Source organism: Schistosoma mansoni, chromosome W, assembly GCF_000237925.1.
Source record: "Schistosoma mansoni strain Puerto Rico chromosome W, complete genome".
NCBI classification, from domain to species: Eukaryota; Metazoa; Platyhelminthes; class Trematoda; order Strigeidida; family Schistosomatidae; genus Schistosoma; species Schistosoma mansoni.
The window spans coordinates 23,202,626-23,215,253 of record NC_031502.1 but is presented as its reverse complement, the minus strand read 5'-3'; the positions used below and the strand labels follow the sequence as shown (position 1 = coordinate 23,215,253).

The following is a 12,628-nucleotide window of genomic DNA, read 5'->3' as shown; positions in this document are numbered from 1 at the left end:
TGCTACTTGGATCAATACGCATTCATACCATGCTCTACATTGATGATAACTGATTGATTTGATACTGACTTATATATATATATATATATATATATATATATATATATAAGAAAGGGTTTTTGTGGAGGGTTTTTGTGGATATTTCAGTGTTTTCATAGTTGAAATCATGAGTCGATTGAAGCTAGATCACCATTCAAAATCTGGACGGCCGATTTCCATGGTGGTCTAGCTTCAATTAACTCATGATCTCAACTACTGAAATCACTATAATATCCACAAGAAACCCTTTCTGATATTAATCGACATATGCTCACTAATAACTAGCTTCAAGAGATATTTCCTGGAGCTCTAGTGAGAAGCAGTGACTAGTTGAGTTCAACCAAGTCTGTTGTAGAGATATCAACTCACTGAAGACAATTGGTGAACGGCTGGTCAAACTTCGTGGATTGGTAGAAGTTTGACATTAACACCGTTGGATGCCGGCCAGCTCAGTGGTCTGTCGGTTAAGTGCTCTGGCGCGAAACTGATAGGCCCTGGGTTCGAATCTCGCGAGTGAGGGATCGTGGATGCGCACTGCTGAGGAGTCCCATAATAGGACGAAACGACCGTTCAGTGCTTCCAGGTTTTCCATGGTGGTCTAGCTTCAATCGACTCATGATTTTGAACTATGGAATATATATATATATATAGTGAGTAGGACTTCTTTTGTAGTGGATGTTTACGCGTGGCCCATTGAGAACATTTCGATAGGGAGAGCTGACTCCCCCCACCCTCGGCTGTAGCAGGGCATTCGGAGGGCTATTTACACTTTAGATTCATTTCATTCACCCAATAGAATAAAATAGAAAATAATTAGAATAATTATTTATTCATTCAATAATTCATTGAAAAGATATAACAAACCTATTTATATTATTATTATATATATTTTTTCAACAATGATAATAATTAAACAATGAGAATTACATGTATATACGTTATGTAAGTGTATGCGTACACACACACACACACATGTGCATATTCCCTTTTGCTTCATTCATATGAAAACATACACAAATTAAAAAACAAACAAACAAACAATTAAGTAGTAATTAGTAGTATCAATAGGTGAATTGGAAAAAAAAAACTATGATTAAGCAGGGATGTGAATAACAATAGAAATATATGTTCCGACTGAACATAGAGCATCATTATTATTATGATTATCTCTATAAGGATTTATTTACCATTATTATTAGACAAACAAGTGAACAACACAGAAAAAAGAAAAAAACAAATAAAGGTGACAATCAGCTAAAAAAAAAATGTCATTACGCGTGTATACCAATGGAAGTGAGTGTAGGTATGTGGATGCAGTCAGAAAAGATTAATAGTACTTATTCATAAAGAATTCAACTATGAAAATTACAATCAATTAGATAAATAGATTACGTAACAACACAATGATAACCATATAGATAATCTTGACGGTAAACAATTTTCATAGATTGTTTTGTTATGATGACCTAGTAAACAAACAAACAAAACAAAATAACCACACTATCGAGTAAACAAAATTGTCCAAAGAAATAGACATACAAACTTATTTTTTTCTATTCAATTGTTCAAAAGTAACAGTAAACACACACACGCACGCACGCACACACATACATATTTACAAATTGAAATAAAAAAATTTTTTTGGCGAATACTTGGAAACAAAAATGTAAAGTGGGAATAGTTGATTTTAATAAGATCATATGGTAAGAGAAACAATTGTGCTTTTCTATTTCGAACGAGATAAAAGAAAGTAAATAAATAGAAGAGGGAGAGATAGAAAAAAAAAAGAGGAATTACTTTATGTGAAGCAATACAATACACATGATGGAAACAGATAAAACCAATTCAGAAAAAATCATCATCATCATCAGTAGAGGATTAACTTGTATATATTGTACAAGTGTAGTTGTAATAGATTGTTTTCACCTGAAGATATCAACATTCATTTTAAACAAGCACATCTTTAAAATAATAACTGACATGAAAGAGAAGAAACAATATGATTCATAATAGAATGTAAAGAGAATAGATAACAATGTCAATAGTGTTTCTCTACTATGCTCATACATTAAACGCTTCCATAACGCTCCAACTTATCAACAATAATGGAATGCCAATATTTTGTTTGTTCTTTCCCCCCCCCCAAGACAATCAAGATATAAATGTGAGCATGGAATATAGTGATCGATTTTTTTTTTAATAAAACGTAGGGAAAAATCAATTATAAGGTAATAGATTGGCAATAAAGACGGAACATTTGATTGGACCTATCGAAACCACAAAAAAAACATCATATAAAATATGAAGAGATTATCAATTTTCATAGAAACATTCTAGTACTAGGTGTTGATAGTCGTGATACTAATAGTATGTACGAGATCAGCCATTCGAAAAAAAAATAACAATCACAAGCATAAATGATTACAAAATGTTTTTCTTTACTTAAACTATTTAAAGTATTGAAAGAGAATTCCAGATAGATGTCGCGCCCCCCCCCAAAAAAAGAGCCCATTTACGATATAGTTTTTAATATACATTAAAATTATTATTATTTCTAATGTTTATATCAGTAGTATTGCTTTGTTCCAAATTAATAATTACAAGTTTATACTCAAAAAATCTTCACATACATAAAGATGTATAACCATGAACATTCATTGAAGGAACAGTACTTCCATAAAGTAGTTTACAGTCATAGTGTGAGTTAAAACCAAAAAAAGAAGAATAATCACAATTCATGCATACAAACATACATACACTGAAGAAAACCACATTTGTAACTGTTATTTTCAAGGAAAAGAATACAGATCTACTGTGTATTCCATATACTGCAATAATAAACACATTTCTTATACAATGATGACAATAAATAAATAAATAAGAGATCGATAAAGCAAGATTGGCGATCATAGACAACTCTTCGTGTATAACATAAAGAGAAAGACTACAAGAGAAAGACAAACAATATTCATCACTGTGATTAATGAAAGTCAAAGCCAAAAACAAAAACAAAAACGGAACGATAAAAACAAATAGGAACAAAAAAAAACAGGAAGAAGAAGAAAGCAGGTGATAACAAAAAAATTATTAGTGAAAACAAGTTGGAAATAATAAGCACTTGAAAAGGAATAATGATAATATAACCATTATCATTATTGTTACTATTATTATTAGTATTAGTAATAGTAGTAGTAGTAACAACTGATAATGGTTGTGTTTGTTTACAGTCAGTATCAAATGTTCAATTGTCAATTTCATTAATTATGATTATTATTTTCGTCATTATTGTTTAAAATTCACTAAATTCTTTTGCACATTTCTCTGTTGTAGCAATACGTAATGGTTCTTCTTCATAATCATCAAAATTACTTGCATCACCAGCACCAGAACATTTTGGTGTAAATGGTGCTTCAATCTAAAAATAATTAACAAAAGATTTAATAATACGAGGGGAATTTTTAAAAAAAAATAAATTTTCAACCAGTAAAAAAATGAAACTGATTAAAGTAGATTGATCTTCAATACGAACATCAAGACAGTTAGTTCTACTGTACGGAGCTGAAACGTGGACAACTACTACGACCATCATCAGGAAGGTACAAGTATTTATAAACAGTTGTCTACGCAAAATACTCAACATTCACTGGCCGGAATACATCAGCAACAGCGTTTTATGGGAGAGGACAAACCAGATTCCAGTTGAACAGGAAATTAGAAAAAGACGTTGGAAGTGGATCGGACATACATTAAGGAAATCACCATACTGCATCATGAGACAGGCCGTAACTTGGAATCGGGAAAGGAAGCGGAAAAGAGGAAAGCCAAAGAACACATTACGCCGGGAAATAGAAGCAGATATGAAAAGGATGAATGTAAACTGGAAAGAACTAGTAAGGATGTTGAGGGCAGGGTTGGATGGAGAATGCTGGTGAGAGGCCTATGCTCCTCGACGAGGGGTATCAGGCGTAAGTAAGTAAGATGTTTAAAAGTGAATAATACAGAACATATAGTTTGTACTATATAGGCCTGTTTAACTGAATGTAACTGTATCGTAGTGTTAATGTTTCTATTGAAAATCAATCGCAATACTTGACAGTTCAAACATACGTGGTGTGTTCTTGGACGGACTACCTTGGTATTACCAATTACTCACAACACTAAGATCCACGTATACTAAAATCAACAAGTCACAATTAAAATGAAACGCATATCCTGGATTCCGTTGCTAATCACTAACCATTTATTCAGGATTCCTGTCAATATTTTTTTTAGAAAACTTACTAATAATTAACAAACCAACCTAACTGTCCACAAATGAGTTAAGTCGATAGTTATAAAAGACGAACATACGTATATTAAAGAAAAAAATACGAACAAAGCACTCTAGCTCCCTGGAGGATTTGATCCCATATCACACAACTTCACAATCAGACACATAACCACCGATATATCCGGGCAGTAATTGACGTCCTGAAGAACTGAGATATATTTACGATAGATTGATCACGGAGTAGTGACCAACCAACTTTAAATACATAGATAGTTCCTATTGAATAATCATCAACCGATCATGAGTTTATTTTAGCAGATATAACAATCTCCATAAGTTGAACAGAAACAATGTGATAACAACATACAATTAGATGGTGGAGACGCTAACGAGTACATTATCAATTCACTGTTTCTAAAAGACTAAATAACAGTGATAGTAGAAACCCATTCGATATGATCGATGAAAAAAAGTGAAACTTTATTTACATATTTTAAAATTTTCCGCTTACTGTTAATATTTATTTAATATCTAAGAAGTTATACTGTATTACAATAAGTTCTATTTGTCCCAAACTGATCTCATTTAGTATACCATTGAAAACTAGATGACAATAAATAACTGTTGCAGCCTATTATGAGATTCCACTTATCAGTGCATACTTACAATTGTGTCACGGATTTAACACAAGACTTTTAACAACTATGACGATCAAGTCGGCGTCTAATCGTACAATTTTAACTATAATCAATTTAAGCTATAGCGTGATGGTCAGCTAATTCCACTGATGATAACTGTCCTATTTCCAATATGCTTAACTTTTTATCAGCCATAACTTTTCACCATGAATTCAAGAATACTAACTTGAAATAAAATATTAATGAAATATTTTAATAAAAATAGTTTTTTATATTACAATGATATTTTTTTGTTGTTGTAATAGTTAATTTCATGAGTTGATCTAAGATATATCACCGTTGGAAACCTGGAAGAACTGAACGGCAGCTTTGTCCTAGTATGAGACTCAGCAATGCGCATTCACAATTCCACACGCGACACTCAAACCCACAACCCTCAGTCTTGTGCGAGAACGCCTAAACTCTAGATCACTGGACCGGCATCAGATAGTGTTATTGTTTAACTTCAATCGATCAGAAGGGGTTTTGTGTAGAATTTAGTGTTTTCATAGTTGAAATCATGAGTTAATTGAAGCTAGACCACCATCGAAAACCTGAAAGCACTGGATCACCGTTTCGTCTTATTATAGGACTCCTCAGCAGTGCGCATCCACGATCCCACAGTCGCGAGATTCGAACCCAGGACCTACCAGTCTCGCGCCAGAGCACTTAACCGATAGACCACTGAGTCGGCATCCAATAGTGTTACTGTCTAATTTCAACAAATCCACGAAGTTTGAGCAACAGTTCACCAAGTGTCTTCAGTGAGTTGATATCTCTACAACAGACGTGGTTGAACTCAACTGGTCACTGCTTCATTCAATGAAACTACATTGAGTAATATCAAATTCATTTTAAATAGTAATATTTAGAATAAGAGAATAAAAAAAGAAAGAAAAAAACTTACATCACGTTTAAAAATAGAAAACCAATCGGTTGTTGCAAACCATTTATGTGTTTTAATATCATTAACACCATTTTTTAAATTTCCAAAACGTTTAGTTAAATCAACTTGTAAAAGATTTCTTAATAAATCTTTTAAATCTGAACTAAAATGTGACGGGAAACGAACCTGTTTGGATGAGTAAAAAAATTATCATTATTATTATTACGATAAAGCGATAAGTAAGGATGATAATAGTAAAAAGAATTTTATTTTATTGAAACATATAAATATTGATACAAGGGGGCACCAGATATATATGCGCCGCACAAATTGCATTTGATTTGTGTGAGGGCTATGATACTGCCCAGGTGCCCAAACTAAAGCAAGAGTAGAAAGAACTGGAGGGAAAAAATAAGAGAAAAGTAATTACCACGTTCGGAATTATTCGACTTAATTTACTTGGTAGAGTGACTTCACAGAAAAAAAAACGACAAGAGATATCAAGTCTTAATCAAAGTAAAAATCATCTTTTCATCCATAATATAGAATAATAATGTTTAGTTGGATAAAAGAAACAATAGAGAACTGCTAACAACTTATTTTAATACACTTATCAAGTGATCATGATATTATAGGAGGCAGTATTCAACTACTTATATAATGGACTAGTAGTATGTGATGTTACTGTTTATTGTACAAAAAACAACAACAAATAATGCATCATACAATTGTTATGTAAAAATGATAAGTTATATAGTATCCAGATGGTCAATTTGTCATAATCGCTAGTTGTGGCGTATCACTTATAAGGAAGATCTTAGCTTTCGTCGTTTGACAGCAAAGCAGAAGAATATGATTGATGTTCTTCATTGATGTCAGAAGCTGCAGCTTTTGTTGTCATCAATTTCGTGTATGAAAATTACGGGATAATTATATTCGCCTAAGATGTTTTCGATATACGACGATGTTTATTTGAACGACTGAAACTTCCAGGTGTCTGACCTTGATTATTATCTCTACTAAGGTGATTTTGAAATGCTGGCTACAAATATTATTCAGTTTGGAGGTGCATCATATAGTGAATGGTTTTCTGGAATTCTACATCTTTTCAACAATGCATCAAAAAAATCTACCTCTTTGATTTTCCGATGTCGTATGTATTGATGGTACAGAGTTAGTGGCATTACATGCCTGCATGAAGGAAATACAAGTAGATTTGGATTTCTGGCCAGAGAAAAATCCCAGCTGATTAGCAGGTTCTTAGTCTGGTTCCATCACTGCATCCCTTGGTTGAACTCCAGTTCCTAAATTTTATTCACAATTTGCATTTAATACAGCTGACCATCAGTGTAACAACCCTAATGAAACATTATACAATTCCGTGGACCAAGAAATGGAAGAAATCAACAGCAGAAATGATGCTTTCAGAAATGTAAGTTTGGATGTTACTATATCCAGTGATGAACAGGAAAGTAGAGCTGAAGCAAACGTAGATACGCAAATGACTAATGAAATCCCTGAACCTAGTAAAGAGTCTGACGATGAAAATCTTGACATTTTTGCTGCATGTTACTTTTTCCAACCCCGAGGGGTTGAATACGGTTTGGGAGAATGGGACAGATCTTTGAGATGCAGCTCATTCAGTCATCTTGTCTGCTCTGAAAAGACCGCTGAGGGTAACCTGTGTATGGTGTGTTACGTTTATATTATATAGGCATGGGTTTTGTAAGTGGACACCACACTTAATAAAACTTTTCATTGTAGATATCGAAGAGCATTCAAAGAGAACACAACATGACCCTTCTTAGGGCCTCCTCCACAAATTGATTTGATACTGAGGCTTATTTTTTTCACTCAATGTATTAATAATAGTCCGGGCACGTCATAGAAATAGTCATGTAATAATTTTTATATTGAATGCGTATTACATATAGCATAGAAAAGATGAAATATAACTGCCTAATAATATGTATGGATTTCTGCTTTAATGACGTTTACGTAGTGTGATGTTCTATTTTTATAGTTGAAATCATGAGTCAATTGAAGCTAGACCACCATCGAAAACCTGGAAGCACTGCTTGAAGGCCGTTTCGTCCTATGATGGGACTCCTCAATAGTGCGCATCCACGATCCCGCAGTCGCGGGATTCGAACTTAGGACCCACCAGTCTCGCGCCACATCATTTAACCGATAGACCACTGGGCCGGCATCCAACGGTGTTAATGTCCCACGAACTATGAAAATACGAAATTCTCCACAAAACCCCTTCTGATCTATAATCATATGCTCAATAGTGACTGACTTCAAGAGATATTTCCTGGAGTTCTAGTGAGAAGCAGTGACCAGTGGAGTTCTACCAAGTCTGTTGTAGAGATATCAACTCACTGAAGACAATTGTGAATGGTTGCTCAACCTCGTGGATTGGTTGAAGTTAGAAATTAACACCGTTGGATGCCGACTCAGTGGTCTATCGGTTGAGTGATATGGCGCGAGACTGGTAGGTCCTGGGTTCGAATCTCGTGAGGCGGGATCGTAGATGCGCACTGCTGAGAAGTCCCATAATAGGACGAAACGGCTTTAAAGCAGTGCTTTCAGGCTTTCGATGGTGGTCTAGCTTCAATTAACTCATGATTTCAACTATGAAAACACTAAATTCTACACAAAACCCCTTCTGTTCTATTTTCAGTCAGTAAGTTCTTTTTTAGATAGATTGACCTATTTAAGCTTAAACAGTTGATGCGTATCAGACAGTAAATATGAGTTATTCTACGTTTGCGACACTTACAATAGTAACGATTCTGTTTGACATAATTTATATATTTTTATTTATCTGTCATTAACATCGTATTTCACCACTTAATTGGAACTAGTAACATTAACGTAATATATGTACCTATAATTGTACGCACATATTACATGATTAAATTACTTGATTCATTCGGCGTTGTAACAAAATGAGAATTGTATGCCATAATTGTGATGAAATTAATAACACCTTACAGGTCAATATTATATTTTATTACAGAATACACATGGTAAAATTATATGTAATAACGATTGTACAGTTTTAAAAAATGCAATTGTCTGGAAGTACATTTTCTTTCCTGAAACGCCGACATTCTTTTTATTAGTTCACTGAATTCATGAACCGATCAATGGTAAACAACCATGGAAAACCTGGAAGCACTTGATGGTCATTTCGTTCTGGTATGTGACTCCTCAGCAGTGCGCATCCACGATCACACGCACAGGACTCAAACATAGGACCTTCGTTCTCACGTGAATCACTTAATTGTTCCTAGCTTGAATGCTATAGTTAATAAACATGTCGTTTACAACATATCTTATAAACATATCTCTTAAAAAAGTGATAATTTTCACTTGCTGTTTCTTAGCTCAATTTGTTTCCAGGCAAACTAGTAACCATGATCATAATAAACTTGGGTTTATTAAGAGTGAAGTTTCCAATTTCATCATATTCGTTCGCATGTAAAGTGTATTCATAATTGAGTTCCTATACTTCACAATTTTGGCATTACACATATTTCATGGGTGCGACAGCTGATATATAAGCTGTTTTAGATCCCTCCTATTTTTTAAAATCTTATTTATACATTTGATGATTCGGTTGATATTTAAGTCATATTTGAATATACGGGTTTATACATTTTACATTTCGAATTTGGTTGTCATTCCACATCAAATGACTTTAATTCTCGCTATACACAGAATTAACTGTTGAGCATGTTTGAACAAGAGTTCACCATTAACATGTTTTAAGCTTTATATATTGTTATTAACTAATATATCCATTATTGAACAGTTTGCCCACTAACACAAAAGGTTAAATATGATGAATTTTCTTAATTTATTAGTAATTAAACTTAAGTGGATGCGCACTGCTGAGTCCCACAATAGGACGAAACGGCCGTCCAGTGCTTCCAGGTTTTCCATGGTGCTCTAGCTTCAATTGACTCATGATTTCAACTATATATAAAGTTAATTACTTTGAGAATTTATTTTTTTTAAGTAGATGAGCCGACTAAAACAATCTTTTATAAACCTACGATTGGAACAATCCAAACAAATTGCAAGAAAACAAGTGGGTATTAGTAAAACAGTGACTAAATAAACGGTTTGGATCACGTTGTAAGAAAGTTAGATCAAACTAATTACATGAGTAATTTCTATGAAAAAAGTTAACAGGGTAGAAATCTATGGATGTTATTGGCCACCATCCTTATCTCGTACGAAACGTGTCAGCAATTTTACGAGGCTGTTTAATCATATATATACATGTTGTAGTCTATTTATTAAAATAGCGGAGTGCTACAAAATTATCAAAGATAGTTAAACTTATTTAAGTATAGGATGTGAGTCATCATCTGTGATGAAGACAATGACCCTAATAAAATGATACAAGTTCGATAATTGCCACCATTCGATTATGTCCATAATAGAACCAGAGTTGAACTCAAAATTTCAGTTTCTTGATATTCTACTAAAACGAAGACCAGATGGATCTCTGCAACACTCGATATACAGAAAGCTAATTTGATATAGGAAGTATAAGAACATGCAGAGTTGGGTGTCGCTGCATAGAAAGAGAACTTTAACCTATTCTCTTTATTCAAGAGCCAGAAGGATATGAAGTTGGAGATACACTTGCTGATAAGCTGAATATAAACTGATGATAAAATGATGCAACCTCCTTTTTTATTTAATACCAGAGAACTATGATTACGTTGAAATAACATCCATTTATAAATTATTAGACAATACATGAAATCTTTTTATAATCTTTGATTGCATTATGTAACACCATTTCATTTTCTTTGACTTTTACATCCGATACTGGAATATGTTTTATTATTTTGAATAATTTTATATTAATCCTATATCTTCATAGTTAAAATCATGAGTCAATTGAAGCTAGACCACCATCGAAAACCTGAAAGCACTGGATCACCGTTTCGTCTTATTATGGGACTCCTCAGCAGTGCGCATCCACGATCCCACAGTCGCGAGATTCGAATCTAGGACCTACCAGTCTCGCGCCAGAGCACTTAACCGATAGACCACTGAGCTGGCCGGCATTCAACGGTGTTAATGTTTAACTTCAACCAATCCACGAAATTTGAGCAACCATTCACCAATTGTCTTCTTTCTTCCATATAAGTTCACATATTAGACTTATATAGATATACCTGTTCCTTGTTAAATAATCTGATTATAAAGATTCTAAACGTTCTCTAACATTCTTTATGTTTCATCAACCGAGAATTCCTACTTTTTTTCGAATCGAATTCATTTCTGTAGTTGATCTGGATCTTATCAGTGATATTCAATCATGTTTAAAGAGTAAAACACTAATAACATCAACAACAACAAAAAAATACGAAATACATCAATTATAAATTATTAATTTTTTTTTAAAATGTCAAGTAACCGTATCACCTACTTTTCCTGATACAATACGTTCATAAATTTGTATTGGTTGATCAGCAAAAAATGGTGGATAACCAGCTGCCATTTCATAAACTAATACACCAAGTGCCCACCAATCAACAGCTTTATTATAACCCTAAATGACAATAGAAAATTATGAAAAAGAATAGTTAGAATAAATTTTAAATATCATTCAAGTACCATAAAAAAATTTATGGTAACATCTTACATAGTGTACATTTTATTAGTGTTCAAACTGTTAAGAATGCTAGATCCTCAGAAATTTGAATTTCTCATTTCCGCGCTGAAAGTGCCTATATTTACTTTCAGTTTATATTTTCCACTTGGAAAGACTTTACATGTCATTGGTTTACTTCCTCTTTTCCTAAGACATTTCTGTACAATATATACACACATGAGTTGTGTGCTTGTTCGTTTATGTTTTTAACGGTTTGTAAAATATGTGTTTCCACGGGTTCGAATCCCGTGTGCAGGATCTTAGAAGTACACTACTAAGTAGTCTCATACTAGGAAGAAACAGCCCAACAGTGCTTCCAAGTTTTCAATCGTGATCTAGCATAAATCGATTTGTGAATTCAATCGGTAAAATTTGAGAATTGTTGTGTAAAGCAAACAAAACTACCGAAACAACTATTCACTCTTAATAGTATATGACTTAGTATAAATGTAATAACAATAATGTAGTATCAGAATCAGTGAATGTTGTTAGTTTATAGTAGTAAAACATACTTTCATAGTACATAAATGATACCGAATACTTACTCACTTATTCACTAATTATTATTAAAATATACTTGGGATCAATGAAACAATCAACTTAGTATATAAATAAAAAACATTGGGTTTTAATTTGTACTCATCAATTATTTATCTCAGAAAGGGGTTTTGTGGAGATTTTAGTAATTTTATATAGTTGAAATCATGAGTCAATTGAAGCTACACAACCATGAGAAACCTGAAAGCACTGGAATGTCGTTGAATGCCGGCCGGCTCAGTGGTCTATCCGTTAAATTCACTGGCTCGAGACTGGTAGGTTCTGGGTTCGAAACTCACGAGTGCGGGATCATGGATGCACACTGTTGAAGAGTCTCACAATAGAACGAAACGATCTTAAAGCAGTGTTTCCAGGTTTTCCATGATGGTCAACTAAGTATGTATAAATAAAAACATTGGTACTCATCAATTGAATAAATCTAGATAAGTAACTAGCTGAAAATATTTTGTTTCTACATGACCTTAATATTTAATAGTTTATGGTATATATATATATATATATATATATATATA

At 33.3% G+C, this 12,628-nt stretch overlaps 1 protein-coding gene across 1 annotated transcript in view; it reads right to left on the bottom strand.

Moving 5' to 3' along the window:
* Nucleotides 1-1,427: 1,427 nt before the first annotated feature.
* Nucleotides 1,428-12,628, bottom strand: part of Smp_152330 (serine/threonine kinase) — a gene marked incomplete at both ends in the record, with an annotated part of 61,742 nt that continues 50,541 nt past the window's right edge. Inside the window, 3 exons of the mRNA XM_018789022.1 lie at nucleotides 1,428-1,505; nucleotides 5,894-6,058; nucleotides 11,334-11,456. Coding sequence (XP_018654506.1) covers nucleotides 1,428-1,505; nucleotides 5,894-6,058; nucleotides 11,334-11,456 — 366 coding nt within the window. The remainder of the gene's footprint in view (nucleotides 1,506-5,893; nucleotides 6,059-11,333; nucleotides 11,457-12,628) is intronic.